This window comes from Argentina silus (genome assembly GCF_951799395.1).
Source record: "Argentina silus genome assembly, chromosome: X".
NCBI lineage: Eukaryota > Metazoa > Chordata > Actinopteri > Argentiniformes > Argentinidae > Argentina > Argentina silus.
In genome coordinates this window covers 689,977-712,093 of record NC_139653.1, presented here as the reverse complement: position 1 = coordinate 712,093, position 22,117 = coordinate 689,977, and the positions used below count along the sequence as shown (strand labels likewise).

Genomic DNA, 22,117 nt, shown 5'->3' with positions numbered 1-22,117 from the left:
TTCGAGTTCCCGGATGTACAGTGGCCGATGACTCCACAGTGTTAACTGGGGAGTCACACATGATGAGGGGGGCGGTTGGGGCTTGCTTCTCCTGAAGTCTACTACCATCTCTACAGTTTTTAGGGCATTCAGCTCCAAGTAGTTCTGGCTGCACCAGGAAGCCAGGCTGTCAACTTCCTCTCTGTAGGCGGCCTCATCACCATTGGAGATTAATCCAATGAGGGTTGTCATCCGCGAACTTCAGTAGTTTGACAGAAGGGTGGCTAGAGGTGCAGCTGTTGGTGTAGAGGGAGAAGAGTAGAGGAGAGAGCACACAACCTTGTGGGGCTCCGGTGCTGATGGTCCGGGGCTCCGAGACAAGCTTGCCCAGCTGCACCTGCTGCTTCCTGTCTGTCAGGAAGTCAGTGATTCACCTGCAGCTGGGCTCAGGCACGCTCAGCTGGGATAGCTTGTCCTGGAGGAGATGATGGTGATGGTGATGGTGATGGTGTTGAATGCAGAGCTGAAGTCCACAAACAGGATCCCGGCGTAGGTGCCGGGGGAGTCTAGGTGCTGGAGGATGAAGTGAAGTGCGTTGTCTACAGACCTGCTCTGTAGGCAAACTGCAGTGGGTCGAGGAGGGGGTTGGTGATGGCCTTGAGGTGGGTGAGCACGAGGTGCTCAAAGGTCTTCATTACCACAGAGGTCAGGGCGACTGGTCTGTAGTCATTAAGGCCTGTGATCCTCTGCTTTTCGGGAACTGGGATGACGGTGGATGTTTTGAAGCAGGCAGATAGCATGCATTCAACCAGTGAAGTGTTAAAGATGTCCGTAAACACTGGAGACAGCTGGTCTAAACAGTGCTTCAGTGTGGAGGGGAGACAGTGTCTGGTCCAGCTGCCTTGCGGGGGTTCTGTTTCTTTAACAGTTTGTTGACGTCTCTCTCCTGGATGGAGAGAGGTGCGATGGGGGGGAGGGGGCTGTCTGGGTCCATTGTGTATGGGGGGGTCTCTCCAGGCTGGGAAGAAGAAGTGTGGAGGGGGGTTGGTTGTGTGGGTCAGAGTCAGGACTGTTCCATTGTCTGTCAAATCTACAGTCAAACTCATTCAGGTCGTTTGCAAGTCTGAGGTCATCCATAGAGTGGGGGGATTTGGTTTTGCAGTCTGTGATCACTCGAAGGCCTTTCCAGACTGACGAGGAGTCGTTGGCTGCAAATTGTTGTTCCAGCTTCTTTGAGTACTGTCGTCTGGCCTCCTTAATCTCCTTGCCAAACGTGTACTTAGCCAGTCTAAACATTTCCTTGTCTCCACTCCTGAAAGCCCTCTCCTTCTCTAAACGAAGCACCAACCAATCCTTGCACCAACCAATGGCAAACATACAATTGAAGGGGTGATGCAATGATACAAGGAGAGATATTTCCAAGAAGGAGAGAATGGGAGAAATTAGTGCTATAGCTTCAACTGACTTCAACCCCCTCTCCTCAGGCTTATTTTGCTGTTCTATCTTTGCTCAGTGTATCTGCTCTTGTCCTCTTGTCACAGTGGCTGCACCTTGGATTCAATGGCACAGGATGAGAGTGAAAAAGAGGAATTGGATATCAAAACCTAGAACCCAAGTTCCATGGGTTATTTTAAGACTTGAGGATTTTATTACAAGGTCTGTTCTAAACTTTGATGTCTGATAGCTTTATGAAATATTGAAAGCTCCCTTGCTCTTTCTCTCCCTCGACATGAGCAGGCTTTGTTGGGTTTGTATTGAACATGAGAGAAAATAAATGTCTCTGTCCTTGTGGTTTGATGAAATACAGATCTCTCCCACATTACAGCCATCTAAAGCTTAAAGAGATACCATGGAACCTTCATGATCCCATAATGACTGTCAGTTCATTCATGTTAGACAACTGCTTATTCTTGCCTATCTTTATGTTTGAAGATTAAGAACACAAGGTGCTTAACATCTCCTACTATTTGAGGTGATAAGTTGTGTGGGGGGTGGTTGTTGTAACTTATGTTTGGGGCAAATCTCTTATTGACCTCAATGTGTGAGTTAGGTGAAGATCAGTATCTCAAGTTTCTCATGTGGATCTCAAGTTAGGTTTTCGGCCTTAGTGAGTACTTGTTTGAATGTATGTGCGTGTGTATCTGTGTGTGCGTGTGTGTGCAGGGTAAATGTCACCGCTCGCTCTTTGTTCACACCGGCCTGTTTTCCCCATGAGTGGACAGGTCCTCAGGGGAACAAAGTGGAACACCAGAGAGGATCCGCATACAGAGACACTAAAAAATACCTCACAAAGATACAACCACCTCTGTTGTAGCCCATAAAAAGAATAATAAATATAAGGATGGGTTATGTTTCTTTGTGGGTTATATAGCTTTATAGCTAGTCTAAAAGCAGTTAGCATAAACACTATTGGTATCATTTAAAGTGTGTAGAGTAATGTACTGTACATGTGTCTTCTTGAGTGCACCTCAGTATGGAAAGAAAGGCAGTACCTAACAACGGAGTTTCATATGAGCACAAAGAAAAAGCCTTTGGGAAAAGTTGTCGTTCTGTATACCTACTATAGGTAATGTAGCAGAGATTAGAATTCACTCATCCATTGCATTTCTGAAAAGTACACAAAAACCACAAAAGGGAACTATCCCTAATAATGAGTTAATATTCCCTTTGAAATGCTAAACTGACAAAGACATGACAGCTACAGTATATGATGATGATAAAGTAGCTAGCTGCAGCCTTTTAGCTACACAATCATGATAACTACCCATAACTACCCATTCACAACTGCATAATGGTCCCAATTATGAAAAACTTTTTCACAAGCCCTGCAAAAATGCCTTATTAAGACTGCCCCTCCTCAATCCGATGTTTACCTATTGACAAGGCCATTATTCTACAACGCCCCTTATTGACCAGACCTTTCAGTCATTTGTGTGTGTGTGTGTGTGTGTGTGTGTGTGTGTGTGTGTGTGTGTGTGTGTGTGTGTTTGTGTGTGTGCGCGTGTCTTGCTGGTGGTGGTGCCTGAGGTCTTATCTCAAGCCCCTGAAACTTGTCAATAAACAAGACTACCATTTGAATAGAAACAAGGTGAAACAAAAAGTCCAAACCCTCCCTGCTTGAACCTTATCTCCCCTAAAAAGCAGAGATGTGGCCGACATGGCACTTGTCTGTCATTTTAGCCTCACACCGGCCTCCCAAAGGCCTTCACCACTTTGTCAGACAGAGGGAGAGAATGAAAGAGAGAACATTTTTGCAATTCATTATTACTCAGAGACCGAACAACCAAGACTAATCATTTGTTGATATAAGAAAGTTACATCTGTCTACTAAACATTCATATGTGGATCACAGCATTGATTTTAATCCAAAAAGTTTTGTTCCCCCAGGGGCAATTGCAAAACTCACTTAGCTCCTAAAAAATATTTAGCTGTTGTGTTCCCAGTCAATAGTGTAGAGACAATGAATTAGTAATTTTTTCTTTCTCCCTTTGCCTGTTACACTGAACACTGGTTCATATTTTGCGAGCGTGCGTTGAGGAAAAGTAGAAAGCCCCCCATTGTAGTCAAGTGAGTTGTCCTGATCAGCCATGTCCATAGGGGAACTGGGCACCCCAAGACAGGCCATGGTGACCTCCCATTGAAATCTCTCATTGTCTCTCTCTCTCTCTCTCTCTTTATAATAGGATCCATGATATAGTAAAGCTATTTGCTAGCACAACTTACTATCAACAATTTACCAAGCATAACAGGTGGTACTCCTTTGAGAGTAATACTTTCCACATGAATATTTTGGCTCATCAACTAAACTGCTTGCAGAGGTCGAGTTCACATGTCAATAAGACCTAACTGGAAAACAAAAACTACAATGACAACATCAATCTGCACAGCTGAACTGGGTGCCGGAGAAAACTAACTGTAGCGAACAGGAAAATAGTATTTCAGTCTTCATTTAGTTTCCAACCAAAGACACGCCTCATCTGAGAGCAATCAGGCCGAGGAGAGAATGGAGTGAATGTAGATAAACGATGATGGAGAGGAGAGAGGGAGATAAAAAAACAGGGGGAGGACAGAGGAGAGGAGAGCCTGGCGGCTCTGAGAAGTGACATGTTAATGTCCTCAAATCCTACTAGACAGGATTGACAAGATGATTTATGTCAGTGAGACCATGGCCTTTTGTGATGGCAGACACGGTACAACTAAATCAATCCCATACTTGAGAGCATGGTTATATGAACTTACAATGACAGGAGACAGAGGAGAGGTACTTGTGTTTGAATCCATTTGCCCCCCAGTAAATGGCCATGCTAGTCGGTAAGCAGACCAGCACACTAATAAAGAACAATAACACTGAATGCATTTGGCAGGTCATTCGCTGGCCTTCCCCTGCCCTGCCTGTAATGATTTCAATGTCTGTGTCCCCCCCTGGTCCCTGTCCTAGTGTGTTTATATTTTTCGAACATGTGTTTGTGTCCCTGTGGTATCTTGATGATGGTATGGTGATATGATCACATGTGTGTATGTATAGTACATGCTTATTTTAAGGACCATAAATGCACTTTGAGTGTATCAGTGTGTGTGTGTGTGTGTGTGTGTGTGTGTGTGTGTGTGTGTGTGTGTGTGTGTGCTTTCCGTTAATGATAATGGACATATTATGATGAATTGGCTTCACAATTCCAGTTAGGCTGAGTAGTGATTAAATCTTCATTACTGCTTCTAGTCAGTCTCTGCTCCACATAGATTGCCAGGAAACTCAATTCCTCTTCATTCTGCTGTAACTCCCTAAACTGAACCAGGACAGAAACTACAAACAAACAACTCTCACAAAGTGCACACAAACAAGTCCATTTCCCTACACAAAATGGCACTACAAAAACACACACACACACACACACACACACACACACACACACACACACACACACACACACACACACACACACACACACACACACACGCACACACACACAGACACACATGTGTATGCATGCACACACACACACACATGTGTATGCAGACACACACACACACACACACACACACACACAGATACACACGCATACACTCACACACATTTCAGCCTAAAATGAGACTTGATTTGAACTGCAAGGCTAGCCTACAGACATACAGCTCCTCAAGCGGGCGTAGCCATGTTAAACTAAGATACAGTTAACTGCCTGCTGGAGTTGATGAGCACACTCTCCAGTAGAGTGCGCTCTTCATCCTGACCCTTTATGACACTTTAAATATCATGACAAGTATTCAGTGAAACCCCACCGACAGCCCAAGGGGAGTGGGCATTAGGGTGACTCACCCGTTTGACGTCTTTACCAAATGTCTCACTGTAGCTGGTGCCCAGGATCTCAAACTGCACGTGTGAGTTGGAGCCTTCGGCTCGAAAATCCATCAGTCCTGTGAGCCCGGAGATACGTCCCTATGGCAACAGGATAAGAATAGGGATTGATTGATGTGGATTGCTGTGCATGTATGTGTGCACAGTGGAAAAACTCCATTACACCATTGATGATAGACCAGGGGAGGCTGGTGGAGGTAGAAATCGGAGGAGAGGCTCATTGTAATGCATAGAATAGAATGAGCAATGGTAAAACATAGAATGATATCAAACATGTGTTCCATTCCTTATTCCATTCCATGCATTACAATGAGCCCGTCCTCCAATTTCTCCCTCCACCAGCTTCTCCTGCCGCAGAGCATGGCACTGAACTGTACCTTCTGAATGGTGTCGAGCATAGACCAGCCCCCATTCCACGGCTTGGTTGACTTCCTCAGACAGTTCAGACTGGCCATGCTATGCCATTTCCTGTCCTCTAACTTCCTGTAGAAGGCATTGGCCAGCATGAGCACACTGTCGTAAAGGTACAAGTTTGACACCTGGGAAGAAAAAAAAACACAAAACATGACTTGTGTTGAAACATGAATAAGAGACTTTAAAATCTTAAAGAGATAACCATAACCTTACACTGAACCATGAGATGTTCTGATCATACAGGAACATAAAAGCAGACCCTTCTGCCTCTGCCATTCGTGATGATTCGTTGGAAATGAAGTTCTCAGTAAGGAGGGCAAGACATTTCTCCCAGCAAGGAGGCAGAATGAAAGGAAGAAACCATGGTGAGCACGACACTGCTAGTCTGACAGCAATGCCTGCTTTTACACTGAGCACTCCAACCATAAGAATAAGAAACTACATTTGTTCAGGTGCCTAAAATATATGGATAAAAGAGAAGGAATTGCCTGTTGGAGCAACAACAGAGCATTCTTTCCACAACTGAACTCCTGTTCCACTTCTCAAATTTGCCTGTAGGAAATTTTGACAAAGAAAAAGCCTATTACATTTTGTACTTCTTTGCAAGTAGACACAATGGAAGGATGGGTGCACATTATCATAAGATGTGAGGAGAAGTTAATTCTGTTGCACCAACCAATGGCAAACATTGCTCAAATAGAAGGAGAGAATGGGAGAAATTAGTGCTATAGCTTCAACTGACTTCAACCCCCTCTCCTCAGGCTTATTTCCCTATTCTGCCTTTTGTGGCAGCCGGATGGGAGTAAGGTGGGGTGTGGTAATAGAGGGCAGATATGTGGCAGCGTGCTGGCTCCAACCCATGCCCATATTAGGGCTTCCTGCTCAATCACAGCGCACCTGAGAGGAATCACTGGGCTGAGTGGCCGTGCTACAAAGAGAGACGCGGCACTCAGTCCAAGAGAGTGCTGCGAGGAAAATCATCCCGCTGAAAGACCCGACCTGGACCGCAAGAGAATCTGCCCCGTGTATTGACCCCAGCTCTCGACCCACGGCGATTCTCCAGGATTACGGATTAACTACCAACTACCATTGACTCTCTTCCGTCCCCTTTTCCCCTGGAAGTACAATAAAGCTCTGATTATTTCATTCCTTTGGTTGTGAATCTCGTTTATTATTTGGCTTGTTTTCATGGCACCTCCACACTCCCCGGGGTTTGTCACATATGGTGGTGAATGCAGGCATCGTATTCAAACTAAAGCCAAATAATCAATGCACAACCAAAGCAATGGAATCTCGCGGCGGTTTCGTGGGCCTCAACGCGCAGCTCATAGCGAGCGACCAAGCGCAACAGGCGAGGCACGAACAACAGATGGAAGCGGGTGAGGCATGCGGGTAAGGCATGACCAGTTAATGGCTGCACAGCAGAAGCACACTGCCGTCATGCGTGCCGAACTCCAACAGCTCATTACAGCCCAGGAAGCACAAGCGGCAGCGAACCTGGTACGGCGGCTGACCCCGGGAGATATTTAGGAAAGCAAAACGAGGTGGATTATGTTGAAACCTACCTCCTCACATTTGAGTGCACCGCGCAGCGGGAGAAATGGCCGGAGGACCAGTGGGTGAGCTTGATAGCGCTGTTCTTATCGGGCGTGGCACAGATCACCTACTTTCTGGCCCGATGGAATGGGCCCTACGAGATCATGGAAATGGTAGGTGAGGTTAATTACCGGGTGAGACAGCCGGGACAAAGACACCCGACGAAAATATATGACATTAACCTGCTTAAAAAAAATGGATTGCACGGGAGGTCCTGTTTTCACTCTCCCCGACACAGGTGGCAGTAAAAATCGAACCAGCGAGGGTGCCAATTGAGGAGCAGCTGGACCCAACCCAGAGACAAGAGAACTGGGATGTGTTCACAGAGGAGCACGGGCACACAGAGCTGGCATGACACCCGGTAATCACAGAGGCTGGAAAAAAGGTGAAACAGCAGCCCTACTGCATCCCCGAGGCCAGGAGAGAGGCCATCTGAACTGAGGTAAGAGCCATGCTGAAGGCCGGGATCATTGAAGTCGCGCAGAGAATGGTGCAGCCCCATTGTGCTAGTTCTGAAACCCGACGGCACAATAAGGTTTTGTAATTAATTATGCCAGCTCAGCGCCATCTCAAAATTCAACGCCAATCCATGCCCAGAATAGACAAACTTATCGAGCGGCTGGGGAGGAACCGTTTCATCAGCACTCTGGACCTCACAAAGGGCTATTGGCAGGTGCCCCTGGCACCCGAGGCCAGAGAGAAAATGGCCTGTTTCAATACCGGATATATAATATATAATATATGCCATTTAGCTGACACTTTTATCCAAACCTAAGCCACAACCTAAGCGTTGTTAGCACCATGCTGTACCAACTGAGCCACAGAGGACCACCGGATGCTGCCGTTCGGGTTGCACGGGGCCCCGCCCACTTTCCAGAGACTGATGGATTGGGTCCTCCGTCCCCACCGAGACTACGCCGCCGCATACCTGGACGACATCATAATACACAGAGAGGAGTGGGGAATACACCTCGAACAATTGAGTGCCGTGCTGCGGGTCCTGAGGGAGGCGGGGCTAACTGTTAACCCCAAGAAGTGTCGCCTCGTCTGGGAAGCGGATTACCTTGGCTACCCCATTGGGAGAGGATGCGCAAGGAAGGTGGAGGTGATACAGGAATGGCCCCGACCCCGCACCAAGAAACAGGTCCGCACATTCATAGGGCTTGCAAGCTACTACCGGCGCTTCAATCCCCACTTCTCCTCCCTAGCCAGCCCCCTGACAGACCTGACCCGGAACCAGCTGCCGGACAAGGTGGAGTGGACCGCAGAGATGGAGAAGGCTTTCCAGGCGCTAAAGGGAGCCCTGTGCTCGGAACCAGTGTTGGTGACCCCGGACTTCACCAAACCACTAGTGGTGCAGTCAGATCCGAGGGAGAATAACAGCACACCTGAGAGGAATCACCAGGCTGAGTGGCCGTGCTACAAAGAGAGGCGCGGCACTCAGTCTAAGAGAGTACCGCGAGGGAAATCAACCGGAGAGCGTGAGTAGTATGAGAAGTGAAATTACAGCGCTGTGTGCCATTCACCGTTGTATACTTTAGTTGGATAGGAGAACCCGCTTATGTACCAAATCTTGACCGTGACTACCCCGCTGAAAGACCCAACCTACATTTTTACATTTTACATTTATGGCATTTAGCAGACGCCTTTATCCAAAGCGACTTACAACAAATATATTTGTTTAAGTAAGTGAATCATCTATCAGTCATCATAAGATAAAGTAATCAATGCTCAGACCAGGGGCCATCGGCAATCACAATGCTAGAAGAAGGATTATTATTATTATTTATTTTTTTATTAACTGGAGAGAGACTTGTATAGGGAGGTAGTGGGGGTGAAGAGGTCTTTAGGAGGGACTGTTAAGATGTAGCCTGAAGAGATGGGTCTTCAATCTACGGCGGAAGATTGGTAGTGACTCTGTAGTCATGACAGCAGTGGGAAGCTCATTCCACCAGCGTGGTGCCAGGACAGTGAAAAGCCGTGACTGAGTAGTGCGGCTGCTGCATCCACGTAGAGGAAAGCGGTGGTCCGACCAATCAGAGGCCGCGCTACAAGACGCGCTGAGTGACGTCGACTGGGATATGTTTCAATCAAGTTCCAGCGATGTCAGCGAGTTTACAGAGACCGTCTTGGACTTCATCTCTACATTAGCCGATAACATCGTACCAACGACAACGGTAAAGATCTACCCCAACCAGAAATCCTGGGTCGACAGCTCCATCCGTGCCGCTCTGAGGGCTCGCACCGCCGCTTACAACTCCGGGCTGGCATCCGGCAGCATGGAGGAGTATAAAGCGGAGTCCTACAAACTGCGGAGGGCGGTGAAAGCCGCCAAGAGGAGATACGCAGACAGAATGCAGGCGCAGATGGAGAGCAACGACACCAGGGGCCTATGGCGAGGACTACGATCTATTACGGATTACCGGCACACACCCTCCTCAACCGGAAGTGCAGATTCCTCCCTAGCCGAAGACCTGAACTCTTTTTATGCACGGTTTGAGGCTGGCAACACCACCGCTAGCGCGCCGGCTAACAACAACAACGTCAGAGTGCTGGCTAGCGTGGCTGATGGGAGTTCACACGCTGGGGCAGAGCAAGCACTCTCCGTGACGGAACACGACGTGAGGAGGGCTCTGCTGAAGGTGAATACAAGGAAAGCTGCTGGCCCAGATGGCATACCTGGGAGAGTACTTAAGACCTGTGCTAACCAGCTAGCTCCTGTGTTCACCACTATATTCAACCTTTCACTGGCTAATTCAGTAGTTCCCACCTGTTTTAAAAGATCGTCTATCGTCCCTGTGCCCAAGATCACCTCCCCAGCCTGCTTGAATGACTACAGACCCGTGGCTCTAACCTCAGTGGTCATGAAGTGCTTCGAGAGGCTGATTAAGGATTACATCTGCTCCTCCGTCCCTCCGACCCTGGACCCACTGCAGTTCGCATATAGACCAAACAGATCTACAGACGATGCAGTTTCCCAGGTCCTCCACACCACTCTCTCTCACCTTGACAGGCAGAAGGGGGGCTATGTGAGAATGCTGTTTATAGACTATAGCTCAGCGTTCAATACCATAGTCCCCACCAGACTGGCTGATAAGATGATTGGTCTAGGACTGAACATTCCCATGTGTGCCTGGATCCTGGACTTTCTGACGGCCAGGCCACAGGTGGTCAGGGTGTGTAGACACACCTCCAGCTCGCTCACACTGAGCACAGGGTCCCCCCAGGGCTGTGTCCTTAGTCCCCTCCTCTACTCCCTGTACACCCACGACTGTGTGGCTAAGTCCAGCGAAAACTCCATCATCAAGTTTGCGGACGACACGGTCGTGGTGGGGCTGATCTCAGATAACAATGAGAAAGGCTACCTGGACGAGGTGGCGGACCTGTCACTCTGGTGTCAGGAGAACAGTCTCATCCTGAATGTCTCCAAGACAAAAGAGCTGATTGTGGACTTCGGGAGAGCACAAAAACGAAGGGCCTACACACCGCTGGACATCGGAGGGACTGCTGTGGACAGGGTGAGCAGTTTTAAATACCTGGGAGTCCACATCTCAGAAGACCTGACCTGGACTACCCACATCAGTTCTCTGGTGGGAAAGGCAAGGCAGCGCCTGTTCCATCTCAGGCAACTGAGGAAATTCAGAGTCTCCCGGAGGATCCTTCAGTCCTTCTACTCTGGAGCTGTGGAGAGCATCCTGGCTGGCAACATCACCGTCTGGTACGGTAACAGCACGGCCCAGGACAGGCGAGGTCTGCAAAGGGTGGTACGCCTGGCGGAAAAAAACATGGGAGCTCCAACCCCCCCTCTCCATGTCCTGTACACCAGGAGGTGTAGGACCAGAGCCTACAGGATTATGAAGGACCCTCACCACCCGAAACATGGACTGTTCCAGCCGCTGCGGTCAGGAAAACGCCTCCGCTGTCATGCAGCAAGAACAGAGAGGCTAAGGCTGAGTTTCTTCCCCCACGCCATCAGAATCGTCAACGATGACCCCACCAGTGCCCCCCTCAAGTCACTCACACATGCACTGTCATCTTAACACATATGCACACACATAATCATCCATCTGCTATTTATATTGCTTACTTATATGCTTACTGGTTATACTGTTCATATTGTTTATACTGTCCATATTGTATATTTTTTAGTACTTCTATTTTTATTTTATTGTATTTTAAAACTTATTGTATTGTTGCACTACTCTGTGGCACTGTCACTTTTGCATTTCACTGTATACTTGTATGCACGTGACAAATAAAGAATCTTGAATCTTGAATCTTGAATCTTGAGGCGGCGGTGCCAGGCGGCCACCTGAGGTAGAAGAGCGGAGTGATCGGGCAAGGGTTTGGGGGCTGACCATTGCTTGCAAGTAGGGAGGGACTGTTCCCTTTGCCGCCCAGTAGGCAAGCACCAGGGTCTTGAATCTGATGAGAGCTGCTACCGGGAGCCAGTGAAGGGTGCGGAGGAGGGGACCGTAAGGACCATAAGAGAATCTGCCCCGTGTACCCAGCTCTCGACCCATGACAATTCTCCAGGATTATGGATTAACTGCCAACTACCATTGACTCTCTTCCCCTCCCCTTTTACCTTGGAAGTACAATAAAACTCTGACTGATATTTCATTCCTTTGGTTGTGAATCTCGTTTATTATTTGGCTTGGTTTCGTGACAACTCCACACTCCCCGGGTTTGTCACACTTTGTTCACCTGGTCATCAGATCCAGAAATATCAGTGTATCTTCTCTTGTCCTCATGTCACTTGTCCTCATGTCACAAATCATTTCTGGGTAAATGTTGGGTTACATACTTACATTGTTTAAAAACAAGCTCAAAAACAAGCAAGAAGTAGCTTTTTGACCAATTTGTTAGCAGCCTACAATGTCTCTTATCGGGATGTATGCAGCATTTCTGTTTACAGTTGGATGATATTACATTTTTGGTGAGTTACTTTAGCTAGCTTTGTCAAATTGTAAGCCACCTGTTAGCGAACAGATTTTTCTAAGTTGCAAAATTCAACACTGTGCTAGCTGAAACAACAAGATCCCTTTGACTATATAATTTTCTTACCTTTTGTATTCTGAACAGTTGTTGCTTTTTACCACAACATTCTAAATGGTCAGTTAATCTAGTCTGGGCTGTTGTCTGTACTTGCCGGGAGCTGACAATGTGTGCACTGCTAGTGCTGGCTAAAATAGATGGGATGTAAAATGTAAACAAATGATATACAGTGCCCTCCAGAAGTATTGGAAGAGGAAGCATTTTGTCTTATTTTAGCTCCAACAGTTTATTTTTGAAATCAAACGATTACTACAATGTTAAAGTAGAGATTCTCAGCTTTAATCAATGTGTTTTTTTTCTTTTTTAATTTAGAAATTACAACTATTTCAGGGCACCAAAAGTATTGGAAAATTGTCTTGACAGGTGTTTCTGGTTAATCGGTGTGTTCTGCCTCATCATTTGTGTAGGCATACGAGAGCTCTGAATGTATCACCAGAGAACAGACCCAGCGTTTGGTGGGGTCAATGGATTGCAGACTTAAGGCTGTCATTGCATGCAAAGGATTGTCGATCAAATACTAAACATGAGTACATTATTTGAACATTATAGGATTCCAATACTTTTGGAGACCTGAAATAGGGAGGAGTATGTTTAAAAAATCTTGTACTTTCTATATGGTGAACCCCATCTGAAAAATTAAAATATTGAACATTGAATTTTGGAGTATACAGATAAAAGAAGACAAAACGCTTCCTCTTTCCAATACTTATGGAGGGCACTGTAATTGTTTGCTTGATTGAGACTTTCTACCCAGAGCATGCAAGCTATTGGAGTATAATACGAGCAGGTTATGGTGACCAACGAGTAACCTTTTAAATCATACCCATCGAAAACAAAGAATTTGGAGAGTAGCAGGGCTCGATTTTTACAGTACTGGAAAACAACAGAAACCTCCTTTTTAATATTTGGGTGATGCTAATTTCATCTGTGAAGCCAAATTCAAACCAAAACACTGGGAATGACGATTTTCACTTTAGTGGGCCTTTAAAACAGGTTTATCTGAAACTGTCATGTAGGATTAACAATCAATCAAAGTGAATGACTAACAGTGATATTCCAAGTCACTATCATACTAGGATAGAACAAAATGGCAACTGTGCTGATCAAACAATAGACAGATCATCACACGATAATGTATTACTCAGTAAGGAATCTGTGCTGCTGTAGTGCAATATCACAATAATGTTCTATAACTTCTTGTGTTGAATTGCTCTCAGGAAATCGATGATCTAGTTTGTTCTTGCCATATGGTACTAATTGACATTATTATCTAAAAGAAGGTCAAGGTTTAGCCAAATGACACAAGTCCATGTCAGATAATAAGTGCTTTTCATCTCTGACAAATACTTTGGCATCAGTAAGCCTAAATCTCTTTCACATGAATTATTGAGAGATGAACTCAGCAGAATCACCACATGGTTCTGCCATCTGTCTTCAGAAGGGTGAAACAACATACTAGTCCAGCCAATGCGGCTTGATAGGGAGTAATAAATCATGGTCATTGCACACTCTATGAAAACACATAACATTTCTAAGACCTGTTGGAAACATGTTTCTGTGTGATGCTAATAATCACAGCGACAGGGAGAGAAGTGGCTAAGACTCTCAACAACCTTCAGTATGGTTACTGCCACAGTGACATTACATGGAGTGATGTTGTGTAAATGCCAAAGCGAGTTCACGAATGATAGTTTTCTCTGCCACATTCTTTAATATGTTTGTCATGGTCATTCTTTTTTGTCCTTGCGAACATTGTACATTTTAAGATGTATGTTAATTGTCTGTAATGTCTTTTTATTGCACCCCAGAAAGACTAATGGACCTGGCGCTCATACAGGGTAACATCATCTGCTGTCACACTGACCTCCAGGGACTGCACGTAGCCCTCCTGGGGGTCACAGAGCAGGGAGGAGATGCGGTGGTTGTTCCTCATGCAGCGGATGTTGGTGTCCCGCCACACTGGAAAGATCTGGCGGATGACGGTCATCCGGCCCAATGCGCTGTGGACCAGCTCCATGATTTCTGTGTCACTCACCTCCTATGGCAAAGACAAAGCAGAAGAGTGGGTAGGGAGGAGTAAAAAGGAGTTAGGATGAATTTATAATAAAAATCAACATACATGTATACACTCACTACACCGTCATATTTTTTTTACCATTTTCAAGTCATTTGGATGGTGGAAGTATGCCATTATTCAATTTCAACGTTCACATTTTCAGCTAGGGGGCCTTCTCTCTTCCACACATAATGAAAACCCTGCTCAATCAATCTGCTTTCTATCACAATTGGCAATTTTATATGATATTTGGGTGATATGAGAAAAAGATTTACCAGCCAGTGACAACTGACATATCGTCTGTTGAGAGTTTAAGTTTAGTTTTCATACTTTTTGACTCGTCGTCTGTTGAACAGCAGAGAGATGCATTTACAAACCTGGTCAACTACCAGTACCTAGTGGCCATAACCAGCTAACAGGAAGGGTTTGCAATAAACTAGGAAATACATTAAATGTAACTAGCTATCTACCTACCGCACTTACTAACATGACATGAAAAGAAACATGGTAGCTGACCAAGTGGTTTGATATATCGCAACTATCGGGGATTGCGGAGATTTGGCAAACATTGTTACAAACATATGGTGACTGTATCCCGACAGATCCACTGCATACACTTTCAGCTGATTCAGCGTGTCATTAATTAGATATGGTTGATTTTACGTGCAGAGAGGTATGGTAGAGGTGTGGTAGCGGTAAATTTCCATAGCAAATAAAGAGAGAACATAACAAGGACAGGACAAAGAGGCCAAAAGTGAGGTATGGGAAATTGAGAAAACCAATTATAAACATTCCATAAGAAACATGTTGATGTATGGAGGGAGTAGTACCAAGAGGTACCCAGAGGCTGGTGTATGGAGGGAGTAGAACTAAGAGGTACCAGGTACCCAGATGATAAGGGCAGGAAAAGTACCAAAAAGTACCGGGGGGTGATGTAATATTTTTTTGATAATCACGATGGGCTCGCCACCAATATTGTTACAACCTGATAATTGACTTTAGAAATGGGAGGGGAAACCAAACTGTGACGAGGTATAGGAACTGTGTGAATGATATTGGTGGCAAACAAGCAGAACGTGTGAATGATTTACATATGAGGGATCAAACCTAAATTTGATAAAGATTGGAAACTGTATAAATATGGTGTGCTGAGGGGCAAACAAGGAGATGTTTCGCGAACCACCTCGGCTTTGTTACTTGTAATGAAAGTCTCGGAAGAAACCATCAGCTCTAGTCTTTGGCATTTTATTTCAAAGTATTTTAACTCAGAATTCCACGACATTCTGAGCTCCACAACATGCCCTATGGATATTGTTTGAAAATGGTAAACTAGCCATCAAGTAAAAAACAACAAACAATTTAATGACGTGTTAAGTCAACAAACTAAACGCACAAGACAAGCACTGTCCTCCAGCAAAGCTGAAGAAGGGTGACATACCAAACACACCAACAGAGAAATAATGGAAGAGGATTTGCCTACCACATTCTCTAAAAGGTGACATCGTACTGTTGGTGAGCATGAATGAGCAACTTAAAAAGCTTAATCTACTCCCCGGGATGATGGCCAATATAGAACCGCTTAAGGTTCCGGTAGAATACAATAACAAAGTTAAAACAGTGACCACCCTCCAAAGTACAACAGAAAAACATGCAAATGAAAACTACAATACTGGAACTATGCAGTAAATATTGTTATAATGGGACTGGAAGAGGGAGAACACAAGTTTTTTTTAGTTTTTAAACAAAATTATTATTAGAGAACAACACAAGGTGACATTGGAGCAGTTTGAAAAAATGGATTTCCAAAGGGCACATAGCCTTGGCAGAAAGGTACACAATAAACTCTTTATAAGATAAAAGTGGCGGTGCTTGAAAGAGGAAGGGAACTGAAGGGAACAATTTACTCAATTTATCAACGAACAATATCCCCAGTAAATCATGGAGAGAAGATGCGCAGTATATCCAATTCTCAAACAACACAAAGTACAGGGCATGAAGGTATGGCTGGTTTGGGATGCTTTGTACATCAACAACTACTGTTCAGGGATTGCAACATAACGACCTAGCTGTGAGTAACCCTGAATGCTGTGACAGCAGCTGAATTGTCAACTATACAACAGGGCCAGTTTTAGCCTGCTATATTAGGGTGGGCTGGTAGAAATAATAGGTGGGCAACTTGGGCGATAGGTAGCCCAGAGGTTAGAGGAGTGGACTAGTAGCCCGAAGGTATATGTACAGTATATCAGTCATATATCCATTTCTTTATTTATTTTTATCTATCTATCTATCTATCTATCTATCTATCTATCTATCTATCTATCTATAACATCAGCTGTAAATTCTAACAAATTCATCCATGTCTAAGGAATTTGTTATTGATTTCTCATGGGCCAAGATCACCAAACTCTTTCTTTCATGTAACATGGTGCGACGATAGGGGGTTAGGTCTTGTGACAGTGTGGAGAAGCACATGATGCTGAAGACACACCAATTACCAGGGCTGTTACATACAATTCATGCAACACAGGAAAAGCTTCCTGATACTCCTGCAGGGACAGGTCTGTTTCATTTGGACATTTCTTGACCAACATTGGTTTTGCGACAAGAATTTCATTTTTCAGACTCACATCGTCTGCCGCAGTGCTAGCAAGCACACAGAGGCTGCAACAAGGTGGAATCTAGAAATGCACTAAATTTGGGTGCAAGACTGGATATGGCTGTCTTGGAAAATCTGTTTTCCATTTCTGAAATGGCCCTGTGAAGGATGTACAGCAGGGATCCTTTCAGAGACGGACAGGGGGTGATGGTGGGATCATCAGAATCTGTATGACCCACAGTTGAGAGCACAACATTTTCACCAAGGTGATTACTCAATATTCTCCTCTTTGGAGGATGTGGATCATCCCCATCAGATGCCTGAGAAAGCTCTGTCCAGCAATCATCTTTACGGATGTCTTTTAAGGACTCCAGTGATGCACCAACAACCTCACAATCAGTGCACATATCCACAGACTGAGACTGTAGAATTGCATTCGCTTGTTTAAAGACACCAAGCACCAGCACTAGAAATTTGCCAGTCTCAAAAAGAAATGATGCCTCTTAATTTGAATTAACAGGCCTGATGCATCAGTGCACAAATCAACTATGGCACCATCATTCTCTGAGATCTCTGACAGGATAATGAGAAGACGGTCCTCATTCTCAACAATACACCTTGTCACATCATAATGGCTTGTCCAGCGAATTTCAAGCAGTCTTTTGAGACAAGGAGCATCATACTTTTCTGACACATAGTGGCTTTGTGGCACATGGCTCACCCTGCATGGCATGCACAACCACTAAGTGTAACTGGTGGTTAGAAAAATGAATATATGGAATATATCTAGCAAACTTATTTTGAAGCAATGCTTGCACACCGCCTTGTACTCCACTCATCACCGATGCACCATCATAATACTGGCTAACTATGTTGTCAGCACTGTAGCCAGCATCAGAAAGATGTCTCAATATTTCAGTGGACATGTACTCAGCATCAAGTTGATGCAAGTCAAGCAACCCAATCAGATGCTCCTCTGGCATAGGATTACATACAAACCGAATCATTATGGACGAATTCTCAACATTACACCTGTCCCTAGTCCCATCACTTTTCATGCAAAACCCTGCAGTCAGCGTTTGCATACCTTTTCCTGACCTCTACAAGAACCATGTTTGCCAGTGTTTCAATTACCTTGTTTTGAATATCCTTAGAGATGTATTTGGCATTTTTAGGTATACCGCTAGCTTGTCGTCCTTCTCTAAGATACATTCAAACAATTAAAAAAGACCTGCAACAATGTCATCAGCCTCGGTGTCCCAGTGGTCATGCTTTAAGGTTTCTATTGTTCCATGGAGCCATAACTCGTTCACACACAGAAACTTAACTACACCACCAATGCTCTTAACATAATATCGGTTCTTTTCAAGCTGTGTTTTACCAACCAGCATACAGTCGAAGGTTTCCTCTGTTGCCTCTCTACAATTGTGCTCAGACCAGGTGGCTGCAGCCTGTACATGACTGTAGCTGGATGCATGTTTCTGTAACCCCCTGTCACGCTCAAGGGCCGCATTCCAGTTATTAAAACCACGCGAGGTTAAAAACAACATCCCTCTCATTGCCAGTGACATTTCCGACAGGGGAAACAGAAGCATGCATCCCGCAGAACAGAGTACTCCAGCCATGGTTTTGTGAGGTACCAGCCGGGATTGAATGATAGTAATATAGCACCGAATGCACACTTTGGCTAGCGAGCTAATATTGGCTGGGATGGTGAATCGCCATTCAAGTTGCTAACCGCGTGAGGTGAGGCTGAGGCAGCTGAGAGAGGGATCTGCTTTGGGGCAGTGCTTGTGGAGGGTACAGGAACAGTCGCCGAAACCTCTGAATCTCTGTGCTAGCAGCAGCATTGCTAGAGGCAGAAGCAACACTACGCTTGCTTATAGGCTTAACAAAACGATACATGGCACAGCAGGTGTTGTAAGTCACTTTGGATAAAGTAAATGAATGTAATGTAATGTAGGTCAAACTATGAGCTTTCGCTAGCAGCACAGCATTCACAAACTGAGAGAATGGGTAAACTTTCTAGAAATGTCACTGTAATTATATCTTTAAAAAGGTAGTAGTGTGGTATATATTAGTGTGTGGAACAATAGTAATCACCAATAGGTGAGGAACTATTCTCTGCTTCTGGGGGCGAGACTTTGGGTAGGGGTCTGACAGACACAGATCATTCTCCTCAGTCTGTCCTTCTCCCTTCATCTAATAAAATTGAGTTGATGCAAATGGCCTGCTGATGGAAATTCGCTAGTAGCTAAATCTGGTGCAAAGCATCTCCTCTCTCTGAGATTACTGTTTTTGTACATGATCCCTGACAAAATAAGTGTAATAAACAAAAACTTAACTAAAGTTAAACTAACATTTAGAACACTAATTTGTTTCAATCCATACACGAGTTAGCGCAGGTTATGCGTTTGAGTGTGTGATTTTTCACAAGCAGTGGGACCATGTGTGTGATTTTACTTGCTTTGCCTTGCCCTGTGGGTGTGCACTCTGAGCCATCAGAGTTCATCGTTGCCTCCCCCTTGGCATGCTCCAAGAGACACTCAGATGATGTATCTGCTTCAGAGCTCTGTGTGTTTGTGCCTGAACACGACGAGAAGAGGGGGTGGGCAGTGAGCAACTTTGGAGGTGGGCTGTGGCTGCCCACCCAATCAGGAGTTAGGGTGGGAGTGCTATTTTTCAATTGGATGAACTTTTTTTTTTTTTTTTTCTTAACTTTTGATTGGGTGGGCAAATGCACGTTTGGCTGGGCTGAGCCCACTCCTGCCCATAGCCACCGCCAGCCTTGCAATACAATGATCTCTCTCTTTCTAGCGCCAGGATTTGTTTACATTTCCTTCTTTATCTACAGTCCAGTAGACTGTGGAAATCATACATTATAATGATAATAATGAGTGACAATTTAAGTTAAAGGGAAACACCATTGTGATTCCAGAATGAATAACAGAGACCAAAAAGGCCAGTGGCCGGAATATAGCTACTATAATACCGAAGCAGGCTACCGCAAACTAAACCAAATCTCCTTCTGTATGTCAGGGGGTGTGTAGGCGCAGAACTGGCCTGACCCTTCACTGTGGATAGGCTATAGGCTAAAGATGTACTGTGGCTGTTGCTGGTGTTGAGGTTAATGTGTCTGTTGTTATCTTTGTGGTAACTATCAAGATAGTTGGTATTGTTTTTGTCTTTGTTTTCATATTTATTTATTTTTGAATTTTTCATTATTTTTATTTCTTTCACAGATCTTTGTTTTGTTTTTGTTTATTGCCCTTTTCAATTGTTGTTATGTTACTGACAAGTAATCATCTCATAACATGACTATAGAGAAGATCTACCTCCCATGACCCAGCCTCAGGTCTGTGTTTGGACTGGGTGCATTGGGGGTGCAAACATCGTTCTATATGGAACAGTAGCGGTTGGAAAGTAATGATGGCGCAAGAGGGGTGATCTGGGATAGGAGGTTTTAGGACATGGGATAGGGAAAATGGAGGACATTTAGATTTAGATTTAGACTTAGTACATCTCAGGGACACCTATGTCTAGCAGTATGATTATCATGGTAGTTTCTCATACAAATTTAGCAGGATAAAAGTTAATTATAATAGAAACCTGTGTATTATTATAGTAATTTGTACAGCTAGCTAAAACTGTAATGATTTAGCTGACTATAAGAAAAGAATAGCAGTTTTTTTGTGGTTGAAGGAGAAAGAATATCAGATTTATTGTTTGCAAGAAACTCATTTCACAGTGTTACTGTAGGTGACGTTGCAAGAGAAAAGGACTGGGGGGAGGAATTTACTTCTGTCATGGGCAAAACAATTCAAAAGAGGTGGTTTAAAAACAACTTTGATTCCATTGTTCAAACTGTCAAAATAGATATCTTAGCTAACTGGATCCTCTTAAAGATGCTATTGGGCAATAAACATATTTGGCTTATTAATCTATATGGTCCAAATAATTATGATACATACTTCTTTGTGAATATCTTTAACAATCTATTGAGCTCACAAGCAACAAATGATCCTATTATTACTGTATAATAGAGGACTACAACACAGTTTTAAGTACATCAATAGACCGTGAAATGAATCTTACTGTAAATGATCATGCTTAAGGAGATCAGAACTATTATGGATGCATTACAAGTAGTGGGTATACTGTATGGAGATAAAAAACCTGACTTGGTGAGATATACATGGAGGAGACTAAATCAAGCTAGTCATTTTGACTCTGTCCTTTTGTCTTTCTCTTTGGCACCAAAAGTAAAAAAACTAACTGTTGATAGGTGACAGAATGCGATCGGACCTCATTTAGTTGGAGTTACAGAATTTCACGTGGACAGGGATACTGGAAATGTAATGAAATCCTTTTGAATGACAGTATGTGCTTAACTAAGACAAAATAATGTATAACTAACTTTTTCTTCCATAATATAGGTACAGCTTATCCTTTTATTGTGTGGGACACTTTCGAATGTGCCTTCAGAGCCCATTCAGTTCAATACTCATCATTAAAACAAAAACGATTCCAGTTAAAAGAGATTAGGCTAATAACAGAAATAGAGAAACTAACAGGATATGTGGATGCAGATGAAAACCGTACTATAGAAGAACAGAACAACTTAGAAAACCAACAAAAAGAACTGGAGGAACTTATTCAAGAATGAACACGGATAGTATATTGCAAAGATAAAGCAAATTGGATGGAAAATGTAAAAAAATAAAATGTTTTCCTTCAACCTTCAATACAGAAATGCAACCAAAAAGAATATACAAAAGGTCATTACAAATGACAGAACAATGTGTGTGAAGAGTTAGGGTTAGGGTTAGGGTTAGGGCAATTTTTTAAGGCAATTGAATCTTTTCAGACGGGAAAACCCTCTGGTCTTGATAGCATAGCAGTAGAAGTTTATCAAACTTTTTCTGAGATACTGAAAGATCCATTGCTAGCAAGTTTGAACTATTCTTACAAAAACGACAAATTATGTGATATGAAACAAGAGGGTCTGGTCTCACCATTACTAAAACAGGATCCAGGTGGTCAGTATAAAGACTAAAAAAACTTACCC

The 22,117-nt window shown here is 44.2% G+C and overlaps 1 protein-coding gene across 1 annotated transcript in view; it reads right to left on the bottom strand.

Moving 5' to 3' along the window:
• grid1a (glutamate receptor, ionotropic, delta 1a) overlaps positions 1-22,117 on the bottom strand; it is a gene marked incomplete at both ends in the record, with an annotated part of 336,048 nt that overhangs the window by 22,077 nt on the left and 291,854 nt on the right. Inside the window, 3 exons of the mRNA XM_083695162.1 lie at positions 5,291-5,410; positions 5,707-5,868; positions 14,262-14,435. Of these exons, the coding sequence (XP_083551288.1) occupies positions 5,291-5,410; positions 5,707-5,868; positions 14,262-14,435 (456 nt within the window). The remainder of the gene's footprint in view (positions 1-5,290; positions 5,411-5,706; positions 5,869-14,261; positions 14,436-22,117) is intronic.